The 14,301-nt window shown below is 44.4% G+C and overlaps 1 protein-coding gene across 1 annotated transcript in view; it reads left to right on the forward strand.

Annotated features, from left to right (window-relative positions):
- Positions 1-615: 615 nt before the first annotated feature.
- The window catches only part of LOC124545784, a gene marked incomplete at its 3' end in the record, with an annotated part of 92,622 nt that continues 78,936 nt past the window's right edge, over positions 616-14,301 (forward strand). The window contains exons 1-2 of the mRNA XM_047124730.1: positions 616-742; positions 3,262-3,521. Coding sequence (XP_046980686.1) covers positions 616-742; positions 3,262-3,521 — 387 coding nt within the window. The remainder of the gene's footprint in view (positions 743-3,261; positions 3,522-14,301) is intronic.

A 14,301-nucleotide genomic window follows, 5' to 3' on the forward strand; every position in this document is an offset into this window, starting at 1 on the left:
TTTTGTGTGGTAGTGAGTGCTTTGCAGCGATACTACAATGCAAAGAGTGCTTCAAATAAATACTAAACCGTGCAGGGTTCCTCTTACCAATTTTACGTAGCAAAGGGTGCTTCACACCAATGCTCCTTGGCGAAATGTGCTTCTTACAAATTTTACGTGACAGCAGCTGCTTCATACCAATGTTGTGTGACAGAGGGTTCTTCATAGGGATGTTACGTCCTAGAGAGTGCTTCGATCCGGTTTTGCGTTGTTTAGTATGCTTGTTACCACTTTCGCTCGGCAGAGGGTGTTGTGTGGTATTGTTTCATGGCAATTAGCTATCTTAGCTATTGAGGCATTTCGGTATTTTGGGTGTTCATGATAAGTGGAACACCCTGTCTGCTGATTTTTAATGTGGTCATATGACGTTTGGTTTTTTTTTTCTGAGTGATTAACAGGAATACCATGACAGTGTAATATTCTTGGTGTTAAATATTGTATTTCGAGTTCCCGAATAGGAGAAAGTGCATAATCTGTTGTACACTGTAGGGTGGTTGCAGTGTGTTCACCTTCGTCGTTGTACCTTGAGTTTATTACGTTGAGTGAAATGTGTGTTGACTGCTAGTTACACGCAAAATGAGCGGGCTGACGGCGAAAATGTATCCTGTGTTCAGCAGTCTAGCCATCCAGGCAACTCAGATAATCGAGCCTGCTGACCGGTCTCCGGGCGGGCGAGTGGCTCAGACGATGACTCTATCGCATCGTACTGCATCTGCAGCAGCAATTTGGGCAGCTGTCAGCACCACAGTGATACAACGAACTGTTACAAACCTGTTAGTTCGATAACAGGTCCGGGTCACAGGCCCTGTAGCGTACATTCCACTGACGCCAAACCATCGGCATTTCCATCTTCTGTGGTTTCGAGCGAGAGCTTATTGGCGGACTAGATGGAGGTCTGTTGTGTTTTCTGTTGAAAGCTGGTTCTGTCTCGGTGCCACTGATGGCTGTGTGTTGGTTAGAAAGAGACCAGCTTTGAGCCTGCCACCAATCTGTCTTGGTGCTAGACACACTGGACCTACACCTGGAGTTTCTTATGACAGAAGTAGCGCTCTCATGGCTATCGCTCGGGTCCGACTGCAGAATTGTACGTCACTCTGGCAGTACGGCGTGTTGCACTGCCGTTCATAAAGAGCAATTCCCCGCTGATACAACCCATCACTCACTACGGAGTGTCGACGTGTTGCCTTGGCCTCCTCGCTCACCAGATCTGATCTCCAATGGAGCACGTACGGGACATCATCGGACAACACCAGCGTCATCCAAAACCAGCATTAACTGACCATGCAGTGACTGATCAAGTGAAACAGCCATGAAACTCCATCCCACTAACTGACGTCTGGCACCAGTACAACACGAAGCATGTATGTTTGCTGCTTGCATTCAACAGTCTGGCGGTTACACCGGTTATTAAGGTTCCAGCATTTCGCATTTACACTGGCTTATCTAGCGCTTACATTAAATTGTGATCTTGCAATGGAAATCAATTACATATTTTATTTAGACAAATGTATTCCCAAAATGTCATTAATCCAAATTAATTCATTTTTTATAGTTGCTTTTCTCTTCTTTGTGCTTGAATTCCTTGGTGGTCAAGTTTCATGCTGACAAAACCCAATCTACAAATGTGATATCCGGGGTATGCCGAAGAAGTGTTATAATACTATTACTATTTATAATATATAAAAATGGTCTACTAGGAAACACTGAGCCTTGGTGAGGATGCCCACGTATGGTTCTACTATCTGTAGGAATCTGGCAGTTGACCATGAACGTACACTACTGGCCATTAAAATTGCTACACCACGAAGATGACGTGCTACGGACGCGAAATTTAGCCGACAGAAAGAAGATTCTGTGATACGCAAATGATTAGCTTCTCAGAGCATTCACACAAGGTTCGCGCCGGTGGCGACACCTGCAACGTGCTGACATGAGGAAAGTTTCCAACCGATTTCACATACACAAACAGCAGTTGACCGGCGTTGCCTGGTGTAACGTTGTTGTGATGCCTCGTGTAAGGAGGAGAAATGCGTAACATCACGTTTCTGAGTTTGATAAAGGTCAGATTGTAGCCTATCGCGATTGCGGTTTATCGTATCGCGACATTACTGCTCATGTTGGTCGAGATCCAATGACTGTTAGCAGAATATGGAATCGGTGGGTTCAGGAGGGTAATACGGATCGCCGTGCTCGATCCCAACGGCCTCGTATTACTAGCAATCGAGATGGCAGGCATTTTATCCGCCAGGTTGTAACGGATGGTGCAGCCACGTCTCGATCCCTGAGTCAACAGAAGGGGACGTTTGCAAGACAACAACCATCTACACGAACAGTTTGACTACGTCTGCAGCAGCATGGACTATCAGGTTGGAGACCATAGTTGCGGTTACCCTTGACGCTGCATCAGAGACTGGAGCGCCTGCGATGGTGTACTCAACGACGATCCTGGGTGCTCGAATGGCAAAACGTCATTTTTCGGATGAATCTAGATTCTGTTTACAGCATTACGATGGTCGCATCCGTGTTTGGCGTCAGCGCGGTGAACGCACATTGGAAGCGTGTATTCGTCGTCGCCATACTGGCGTATCACCCTGCGTGATGGTATGGGATGCCATTGGTTACACGTCTCGGTGACCTCTTGTTCGCACTGACTACTCTTTGATCAGTGGACGTTATATGTCTGATGTGTTGCGTCTCGTGGCTCTACCCTTCATTCGATCCCTGCGAAACCCTACATTTCAGCAGGATAATGCAACCACCTAATGTTGCAGGTCCGTCCTGTACGGGCCTGGCCGGCACATTCTCCAGATCTCTCACCAACTGAAAACGTCTGGTCAATGGTGGCCGAGCAACTGGATCGTCACAATACGCCAGTCACTACTCTTGATGAACTGTGGTATCGTGTTGAAGCTGCATGGGCAACTGTACCTGTACACGCCATCCAAGCTCTGTTTGACTCAATGCCCAGGCGTATCAAGGCCGTTATTACGGGCGGAGGTGGTTGTTCTGTGTACTGATTTCTCAGGATCTATGCACCCAAATTGCGTGAAAATGTAATCACATGTCAGGTCTAGTATAATATATTTGTCCAATGAGTACCCGTTTATCATCTGCATTTCTTCTTGGTGTAGCAATTTTAGTGGCCAGTAGTGTAGTATCGCAAGTAGCCACGTGATGTGAACAGGAGGCAGCGTTACTGAGCGCTGGCTCGGGCTGTTGCAGGCTACGGGTCGATCGCGCCGCGGACGGCGCTGGGCAAGGCGCTGACGATGGGCTACGCGGTGCTGGGCATCCCGCTGATGCTGGTCTACCTGTCGTCGGTGGGCGCGCTGCTGTCGCGATGCGTGCGCGGCGCCCTGGCGCGGACCCTCTGCTGCTGCCTCTGCTCCAACTGCGGCTACTGCTGCTACGACGAGGCGCGCATGCAGGAGAAGGAGCGCCGCATGCGCAAGAAGCGCATGCAGCAGATGGAGCTCATACAGGTGCGCGCCTACTCCGCTCGTTACTCTGCCCTGTTCTTTTCTTCCAATTTTCCTATCTCCCTTTCCTCCTTCCATCTGTCCTTCAATCCACGTTTCCGAAAGTCACTCAGAGAAAACTGAAGCTGCTCTCTATAAGGATATTACACCGATTTTACAAGTTGGCTAGGAAACGGGGTTCCTTTAGTCGGAAGCTGCTGAACGTTCATTCAAGATCTTGGATTATTGGCTCAAAGTGCATTGTAATTCTCTTCTGAACAGTTTAACATGCCTTGGTACTCAAAAGATATATACTGATCAAACTTCAAGCCAATTGATCTGTAAATGTATTAATTTTTCAAAACCAGAACACGCAGAACTGAGAACGAGCAGAAATAACATTAATGTAGAACATAATAATGCAGTCAAAGGGAACTATCAACCTACAGTTACATATTACAAGAGAAAAATGTCGTTGAATTCCTTGGACATCGAACAATATAAGACATTACAACATTAAAACAAATCTCGATGGATCCCCAACCCGTAATACATAGTTATTAAAGGAAATGCTAAACTGTTCAGAAATTTTTATCATTGGGGGGGGGGGGGGGGGGGAGGGGTAGGACGTCAAACGGTCCGATTTGGAGCGGGAGAGGCACCACAGGACATTTTAATTTCCACTGTCTTTACTTTTACAAGTAAATTCATAAAACTTTGTCAGCGTGACCAGGAAGGATTCAGGATTCAAACTCGTAGCAGCGGAAGTTCAAAAACATAACAAAATAATTTATTTTACGTGTGAAATTTCATCATTTTTTCACTTACTATTGGCTGCATTTGTTGCTATAGGTACACTTTTCTTCATAAGTAAGAGAGACTGCTCGATGAATTTTGCACAGTATACAAACCATACGTACAGGTGTCTGAAGCTCTAGAATCTATTTAATTTATGAAAAAATGAATGAGCTGTTACGTTTTAAACTTTATGTTTGGAAAAAAATCAATTTTTTTAGTTATTTATCTCAATTTTTACCACAGTTTGTAATAGATTTGGAAAATTCTAGAGTTTCACACACCTGGAAGTATGGTTTGTATGCTGTGCAAAATTCAACAAAGAATCTCTCTTAGTTGTGAAGAAAGATGTAACTATAACAACAAATGCAGCCAACATTAAGTGAAAAAATGATGAAATTTAATATAAAAAAAATTATTTTCTTATGTTTAAGCACTTCCACTGCTATGAGTGTGAATCCTGAATCCTTCCTGGTCATGTTGACAAAGTCTTATGAATTTATTTGTAAAAGTATAGACAATAGAAAATAAAATGTCCTGTGGTGCCTCTCCTGCTCCAAGTCGGCCCGTTTGACATCTTATCCCCCTTAACAAACGTCAATAGGTGACAGTGTAAGATTAGCTGTAACCAACTGTTTAGCAGTACATTACAAGAGATAATACGAGTAAAAAAGCCTAACTTGTAGTCTAAGAACGATACGCTGGCATCAAAAACCAATTACAGATCACTGGCAATTGGTCACAGTAAGCCTAAGTATCAAAGCAATAAAATACACTCGAAAATTTAATAGTGGAAAAATTTGTGTACTACCGTACCTGGACATCCAGCTCAAACTTTACAGGATCGGAGTCAGGATACGCAACATCCCGCCAGCTGATCAAGATCTAACATGCTCCAGGCCACTTTCACTTACAAAACACTTCTGTGCTGGCATGTAGAACTAGTGCACAGAGTATTATCACTCTTCTACAACAAAAGAGTATTAACAGTCTTCTACAACAAACAGAAAAGTGACATTGGTTAACTCAGATAACGTACACTTCAATAGGTGCGCCTAATTAGCAGTTTCAACGTGCACAATGGACAAAAACACAGAAGTTCAAAACTGTTCTCCTAAAAATGTCACACTGGGCGGAGAAATATGTCAGCTCTCCCAAAATAATTTCTTTCACCATTTCAACACCTAGCGAAGAAGCAACTACTTGAACAGAGTCTAACGTGAGATTATCACTATCAATTAAAGCTTTCAAATGCCCACAAGGACTTGAATTCAGAATCCAACGTGACTAATTAGCTGCGACGCTAGCACAGTCTCCCAAAATTCAAAGTTGCAGTTCACCGTGGAAACAGGCATCCCCAAACGCCTCGCACCTCACAGGACGTCCACACACTGTTTTTCATCGAAATGAGCCCTCTAATCCATTTCGCTGTCCTCGAGGACTCCAGTAGTCTTCACCGGCGTCCCGTGACTGCATACAGCCACTGCCCGCACCAGAGTCTTCAGCACCACCTCGCGGCCTACTCACCAACCTCCAGCTGTGTCTGCCACCGTCTTTCGTCCTGGGCGCTGCATAAGACCTTTCCCTCGCCACAGAACATGCTCCCTGCAGTAGTCCACCAGTCGTTGGAGTCGGTTGCATCCACGGCGAAATCGACGAGAACACATCAACAACTGTTTCAAAAAAATGACTCTGAGCACTATGGGACTTAACATCTATGGTCATCATTCCTCTAGAACTTAGAACTACTTAAACCTAAATAACCTAAGGACAGCACACAACACCCAGCCATCACGAGGCAGAGAAAATCCCTGACGCCGCCGGGAATCTAACCCGGGAACCCGGGCGTGGGAAGCGAGAACACTACCGCACGACCACGAGATGCGGGCACAACTGTTTCAGTTAAGAATCAGCGAAATATAGCAGGAGGGAGGTTGTTCCATCCTGTCACGGTCGCCAACTGTAACTCAAATCCAAATATATTTTGTTGATCTGTAGTTGAAAATGTTTTCTTTGCAGCAATTGGATGTGGGTAAGGGATGGTTATCAAAGACAACAGACTTCATACGAAATCTGTCTTAGCTGAAACTAAATCGTGTTTCTTTCTTGTATGATTATGAAACTTCTTCAGTTTTAGGTGAGAAAGTTGCTTTGAAAGGATAATAAGTCATACCATTTACTTCGTTTATTGAGTTCCTAAGTAACACACTAACTAGGTCAATCATTCTCATGTGAACAGTTAAATTAACTCCAATTTCGCGCTGAAGTTTGCATTGCAGTACTGCCTTTCCACATTTAATCTGTCACGCTATATCAGTTCACATATGCCTCAGTAGGTGCTCAAATAAAAATATAGTCCACCAACGAATGTTACTGCCTAATAATGACGGTAGGGATTTATCCATTTATTTCGTGTGTAATTTTCCGCACCAACCGGAAATACTCTCTGGATAAAAATTCGAGGTCAAGAACGCTAAAATTCCTTCACTGATTACTAGTTTCAGCTCACTGTAGAGTCATTTTCAGATATTTAGTAGTTTTGTAATGTCCATTAGCTTTACTTGGTATATTTAGCGATATTCACCTTGGATTATTAACCATACGTTTTAAGATAGCAGGTAGCCTGTGTTCCGATTTGACAATGTCAGTAACAACGTAAATACGTCAAGTCAGGCTAAAGGCCACTGCAGGAAACAGTGAGAGATCTGAGGATGGCTTGTCAGTGAGCTAAAACTAGTAATCAATGAAAGAAATTTAGCAATCTTGACCTAGGATCTTTATCCATACATAGTAACACGGTAGACCTCCTGCCTTCCGATTTGACAGTGTCAAATAACAGCGTAACCATTCTTATTTCCCTAACATTGGAAGGATAATTTCGAAAGTCATGTGTTGCAAAAATATGCCGATTTGTCGTACACTTTTACTGCGACTCGACTGCATACAATCGTTCCGCTCGAAAGCTGAGGAACGAGTGGCCTCGCCTTGCATGAAAAGACATCAATAGTAGTGCTTTGCAGATTCAATGAAACAGTAGAAGAGTGCGCTCTGCCGAACGAAGGCGCACTCATCTATGACTGTTCAAGAGAACCAGCGATGCGTAAGGCTACGATAGACTAATTCCTACCTTTGTCGATATTAGTACCATTTATGAACTATACAGTCCTCTCTTTAGCAAACACTGCGTCTTCTGACACAATTATAACCTGTTGGGATTGATTTGATTAGTCCCACGTTGGGAGCCAAATATGTGGTGTAGAGTTTATTAAGCATGGTTCCAGTTATTATTTTATTTACTATAATTTAATTATATATAAGTGTTTCATTTCCTACTTAATCGCAATCAAAGAGGTTGGGTTTACGAGATACAAGAATATAGACAGATTAACCCTTTAAATGCATACGGCGTATGTATCCGTCCACGCCATGCTTACTGCCAGTCTGTTTGACGGATGTATCCGTCCGAAGCTTTCTGTGGCTCGTAGCTAATGGTCATGACGAATTTCAGGATGGGAGGCGTTATAATATAATTTGATAATGTTGGATTGTACGTCTTGTCCGTCAAGATGACGTCTTCTCAGTCAGTTATAAGCTATGGCGCTTTACATTGTTTGTGGAAGTAAGGAGTTAAATTATTGCAGTCTGTCCTGAAGATTAGGTAACTTTGTAGGCTGCCGGTCTTAAGCCTCGACTTAACTTGGCGCTTTAATGCCTGATCCCGGAGCGGAGCAGCACTAAACAGACGAAGAGCCGCTGCCAGTATCCGAAGGCGGATGCTGCACATGGCTGAAACTGCTGCTAGGGTGTCCGCATCCGTCGCTATCTGAAACCAGAGGGACGAAAAACTTGGTTTCTCCACTCTACCTAGCGTCCCTATCTGAAACCAGAGGGACGAAAAACATGGTTTCTCCACCCTACCTAGCGTCCCTGTAGCGGAAACAGAGCCTGATTTACATCATCCAGTCAGAACGCTTAACCAGGGGTCACCCTATGAGTGGAGCGAAGATGGGACCTTAGAAATCACCTCTGAATAGAATTTTGATAATAAGCAACAGGACGTGCCCATGCTGGGAGAGACAACCTGTCACTTCCTTTTATTCAGAGAACCTGAAACGTCACCGACGATAAATCTCTCCTCCAAATCAGGAGGAAAGCACCTGGGCCTGGCAGATACCAGCCCGGCGCCAAAATGTCCCTTCCACCATTTGGAGAGCGGCGATCATTCCCCTTCTCAAGAGTTAGGTGAGTAACGAACGAGGTAAGTACTTCCGCAGGACAACAAAGGGCCGCCCGGTGGCATCGCCCACGCTGGACCACCTCCACGATGCCAGCGAGGGTGACGGTCCGACTGTTCTCATGACTTTCTCCTTCCAGAGAAGTCTATCTACAAGCAGAAACTTAGTGAGTTTAATAAAGATTTAAAATTGGTAATTGTCTCAGCAGGAAAATGCAATCAGGTTACTGGCGGAAGTTAGTACGTGAAAGAAGTTGTTATTGTCCTTCTGCTATTATTTTTGTTACTTTCAAGGTCCATGCTCATTCTTTTTTTTCGTCAGAGTGGCAGAAATTAATATCACACAAAACAAATCAGCCACGTACCTCGCATATATGCTACTACTTCTCTAAGTGCTTTGGACTTTTCTCATGAACTGCTCTGGGAAGATTGTGCTATCTACCTGGACAAATCGTACATTAGTCCTTACTTGATTGACAATCTAAGAAGTAAAAACACTAACACTATTGGCACAACGCGTTGAAGCAGATTGGAGGTCCTTGACGTCATTAAAATGACTAACTGGCTATTTAATTGAGCAAAAAACAGATAAATTTTGATAAAATGGAAGGAGTAGATTGTCAGCACTTTGCATGATGATAGATTTCAAGAAGTAGATTTAAAGAACACAATCGCTAAAAGCCAAGTATCGTGATGTGTTACAACAAGAATAGAATATGGGAGGTGTGGATGGGAGTGATTCCCAGTTTCAGAGCCATGTAATGGTCAGGAGTAGACTGAAATGTATTATCAGAGGATTTTTGGCCATTAAGTGGATGGTACATGCTTCTGTGTATACGTTTTGCGCAAAAAATATGGCGGCGAAAGAAGCAGATTGAAGCACCTGGCTGTGTCCTTGCCATGACAAGGTTCATCAGTTGAATGCCCTCTTTGAACACCAAAAGCTACTCGAGTTACAATCATGCATTTCCAATAAATTATGCCAAGCTCAACGAAGAAAAGGTCAATGTGAAGATGTGGAACATGTGCGAAAGGAGGTCTTCGAAAACAGACGTCTTATTTGTGTGCAGAATGCCAAATGCCACTCTGAGCAGCATCATGTTTTAAAATATTCCGCAATTCAAGCCTGTAAATATGTGCAAATAACATTTTATTCTCTCCATGAATACGTACTATTCGATTTGAATCTACTTTAGATCTGGTCCGTAAACGAAAATCAACTGCGAAGTGATTTAATGAGTGAGCGATGAACTTGGAGCCAAACTGCGCAATCTAGAGCTGGGAGAAATTTTCTAATGAGGCAGAGGATCGCCTACAAAAAATATCCACTTTAGGGCTTAAAAGTCAATAGTTAAGCCGGCCGCGGTGGTCTCGCGGTTCTAGGCGCTCAGTCTGGAACCGTACGACTGCTACGGTCGCAGGTTCGAATCCTGCCTCGGGCATGGATGTGTGTGATGTCCGTAGGTTAGTTAGGTTTAAGTAGTTCTAAGTTCTAGGGGACTGATGACCACAGATGTTAAGTCCCATAGTGCTCAGAGCCATTTGAACCATTTGAATTTGCAATAGTTAAAAAAAGTTTCGCCCACGGACTGTGCTTGTTCGTGATATACGTTAGATGTTGGTAATACATCGTTGTGTTAAGGTAAAGGTAGCCGTGGGAGTATGCGTCGGCTAATGAATCAGTATTAACTAGATGCGCCTTTATGTCGCTGACATATTAGTTAATAGCTTATTACCTTCTCAGTATGCTTTTGACGAATTTCAACGCTTCGCTAGTGATTCAAACTGCCTAGCCACGAAATTAAGTCCACCCGCTGAATAGCGTGTTTAGTAATCAATACATCAGCAATTCTGAGTGACAAGGCTTCCACAAGTCCTTGGTAGGTTTCTGGGATATGTGACACCAATGTCTACGCAGAGGTTCCATAATTTATGTGCTGGTGTTGTACGGACGCGTAACTGGCGGCCGATAGCGCCTGAGTTGTGTTTTATCCGTTCCACTTCAGGTGAAATTGGTGGGCAAGACACCAACTTCAGCACACTATCGTGCTACTCAAATCACTGTAGCTCGAAGTCGTCCTTGTGGCATGGACAGTTATCATGCTGTAAGATGTAATCGCTATGGATGAAGACATGAAGAACGCAGGTGGTCCGCAGTAATTTTAACGTAGTTAACGACTTTTTGGTGCCTTCGATTCCTACCACGGTGCCACGGAACCCGGGTGAACGCCCCATAGCATAATACTGCGCCCACCGGCCAGCGTCCGAAACAAAGTGCATGTTCCGAACAGGCTGAAAACGGCGAACGACCTAATGAAACAAGAAACCTAATTCATCTAACCAGGCGACAAGTTTCCATTGAACCATTGTATAGTCTCCATGATCACAGAAGTCGTCGATGAAGATGTCTTTGAGGCAACAAGGAAAATAGAAATGGTCGTCTGATGCCGAGGCCCATGTTCAACAATGTCCGCCGAACAGGGCGTCCTGAAAACTGGTGCCTGCATCAAAAATGTAGTCTGCCGTCACGTCTGCGACAGATCACCGCCTGTTCTGCATTACAGAGTGGACAAGCGTCTGACCTTGTCGCCCACCTGTGGTTTCACAGATCTTTCAGCCCTATTTGTAGATGCTCACGACAGTAGGTTGCGAATAACCGACCAGCTTCGCCATTTCCGACATCCTTGTTCGCAGGCGTTGGGCCAACATAACCCATCGACCTGGCGTAACACGAAACGTGATTCATCTGACCAGGTAACCCGTTTGCATTGGTCCGCTGTCAGAATTCCGTGATTCTATGCCCACTGCAGTCGCAATTATCAAAGTCGATTATGTTACTGAATATCCCAGATTGTAGCCCATATCGTTGCTAGAATGACTGCGAATTCATCTCTGCTGCACTTACATACTTTCTTTACCTGCCACGTGGTCGCAACGCCAACCGATGTCATTCAGTCTCGATGTGGACAAGTGAGCAACAATCGTAAGATCCGAGGTCATCAGTGTGTGTGTGCGTGTGTGTGTGTGTGTGTGTGTGTGTGTGTGTGTGTGTGCGAGTGCGATATCTTACTCGTAACAATGCAATACCAGCCGATACTGAACTTCTACATTTATAATTGTACAAGTACTCAGTAAAGCATTATGACGTACACTGAGATGGCAAAAATCAAGGTGTAATTAGTAATACCGCGTCGCCCCTCCTTTACCCGGCGTACTACATCAACGGGGCGCGGCAAGGACTCAACAAGTCAAAATGCTGCCTCTCTGTGAAGGGTTGATTGTGCAGGATTTTGTGCACGAACTGACCTCTCGATTAGGTCATTTATGTTCGGTGGGATTCTTGTCGGGCAATCTGGGAAGCCAAACGACTCGCTCGCATTATCCAGAATGTTCTTAAATCCAATCGCGAACAGTCATGGCCCGGTGAGATTGCTCATTGTCATTCATAAAAATTCCCTCGTTGTTTGGGAACATGAAGTCCTATAACGGCGGCAAATGGTCTCCAAGTAGCCGATCATAAGCATTTTCAGTCATTTGTTGATTCAGCCTGACCAGAGGACGCACACCATCGCATATAAACGAAGCCCACATCATTATGGAGCCACCACCAGCTAGCACAGTGCCTTGTTGAGAACTTGGGTCCATGGATTCGTGGGGTCTACACCACACTCGAACAATACCGTCGATTGAAATCAGAACTCATCTGACCAGGGCACGGTTTTCCATTCTCCTAGGGTTCCAAAACTATGATGACGAGCCCAGGAGAAGCACTGCTGTCGTCTTGCTGTTTGCAAAGGCCCTCGCGTCGGTCGTCTGCTGGCGTAGCCCATTAACACCAAATTTCACAGCATTGTCCTAACGGATGCGTTCGTTATACGTCTCACGTTGATTTCTGTGGTTATTTCACGCAGTGTTGCTTGTCTGTTGCCACTGACAACTCTACGCAAACGCTGCTGCTCTCGGTCGTTAAGTCAAGGTGCCGGTCACTGCGCTGTCCGTGTTGAGGGGTAATGGCAGAAGTTTGGTATTCTCGGCACACTACAGACATTGTGGTTCTCAGAATACAGCATTACCTATCTATTTCCGAAACCGAATGTCCCTTGCATTTAGCCGTAAGTGTCATTCCGTGTTCAAAGTCAGTTAGTTCCCGTCGTGCGGCCACAATCACGTCGCAAACCTTTTCAGATGAATCACCTGAGTAGAAATGAAAGCTCCGCCAGTGCACAGTCCTTTTACACCTTGTGTATGCGACACTACCATCATTTGCATATGTGCATTTATCTATACCATGACGTTTGTCACCTTAGGGTATATTTCACAGGGTTCTTAGCATGGAACCAAATGTTAGGGTTTCTTCCCATTCCAATTGCGTATGCAGCGCGGGATGAACTCCAGTCACGTACAGAATGATTACTTAAATGCATACATGTCTCTGTAGGTGCTATAAGTAGCCTTATCTTCTTCTCATTATCTTCATGGGAAACTTGCACAGCCGGCCGGAGTGGCCGTGCGGTTCTAGGCGCTACAGTCTGGAGCCGCGAGACCGTTACGGTCGCAGGTTCGGACCCTGCCTCGGGCATGGATGTGTGTGATGTCCTTAGGTTAGTTAGGGTTAAGTAGTTCTGAGTTCTAGGGGACTGATGACCTCAGAAGTTAAGTCGCATTGTGCTCAGAGCCATTTGAATTTGAAGCTTGCGCAGGGCGTTGCAGTATGTTTCAACTTCTACGTAGTGGCCCTAGAAGGCCTAAGGGGCCGCCTGATCGCCGTGTCATCCTCTGGCTATGGTGTCATTGGATGCGAAATAGTGGGTCACGTGGTCAGCACACTGCATTACCGGTCGTTGTCTAGTTTTTTGACATTGGAACCTTTACTGTTTGGTTAAGTATCTCCTCATTTGGCATCACAAGGCTGAGAGCTGCTCATTGCAGTCCCCATACTAAAATACAGAAATCCTGGGCTTTACCTAGAATCGAACCCGGATCCTCAGCTTGGCAGTCAGACTTGTCGACCGCTCAGGTATGGAGATGGGGAATGTCACTAGATTAGCGAGACGAAGACAAAAGCATGCCCTACCAACATGTTCCAAAACTCTGCGCAGCGGAACATACCTCGGGTTCTAATGGAGATGGAGAGGTAGGGTCAAGGGTTTTCGATAGTCCTTGGGCTAGGGACGAATTGTATACCCAGCAGAATGATAGTCTTCCTGTTTATATCCTACACTACAGGTCAAAATTTGATTATTGCACACTTCCTCCAGCCTAGGCACATAGAGAAAATCGGTAGGTTCTCTTTGCATTAGATGTGTGCTGCAGTCGGCCTTAAGGTATGGTAACTTGCCAGTGAACCGCTGGAATAACAGTAACAATTTTCATAATGTTTATGGGGGTCTAACTACATAATGTGAACTCTGAATACAAAGAAATTTTAGGACAATGAAAGTGTTTTGACGATGAAGATTTTGTTATAAGAATAATCAGAATAGCTTCTATATAAACTTAATTATATAAACATTTATGTCAGTCAATAATTTAAAATTTTTCGTACCGGTCTATGGACTGATTAAATACTTTTCCCAGATGCTTAAAACTTTGTGCACGCATTTATGACATTGTTATCTAAAAAATAGACTACAATCAAATGATTTTTATCCTATAAATTAGACAATCAAAATTAAGTTATATTTCTTATAATTAATAAGGCTATAATTTTCCTCCTGATGATAGTAAGCTGGTGTCTGTAGTCTGCTTGTCTCCAAATGGTACCCTGAAATGTCA

Source organism: Schistocerca americana, chromosome 8, assembly GCF_021461395.2.
Source record: "Schistocerca americana isolate TAMUIC-IGC-003095 chromosome 8, iqSchAmer2.1, whole genome shotgun sequence".
Taxonomy (NCBI): Eukaryota; Metazoa; Arthropoda; class Insecta; order Orthoptera; family Acrididae; genus Schistocerca; species Schistocerca americana.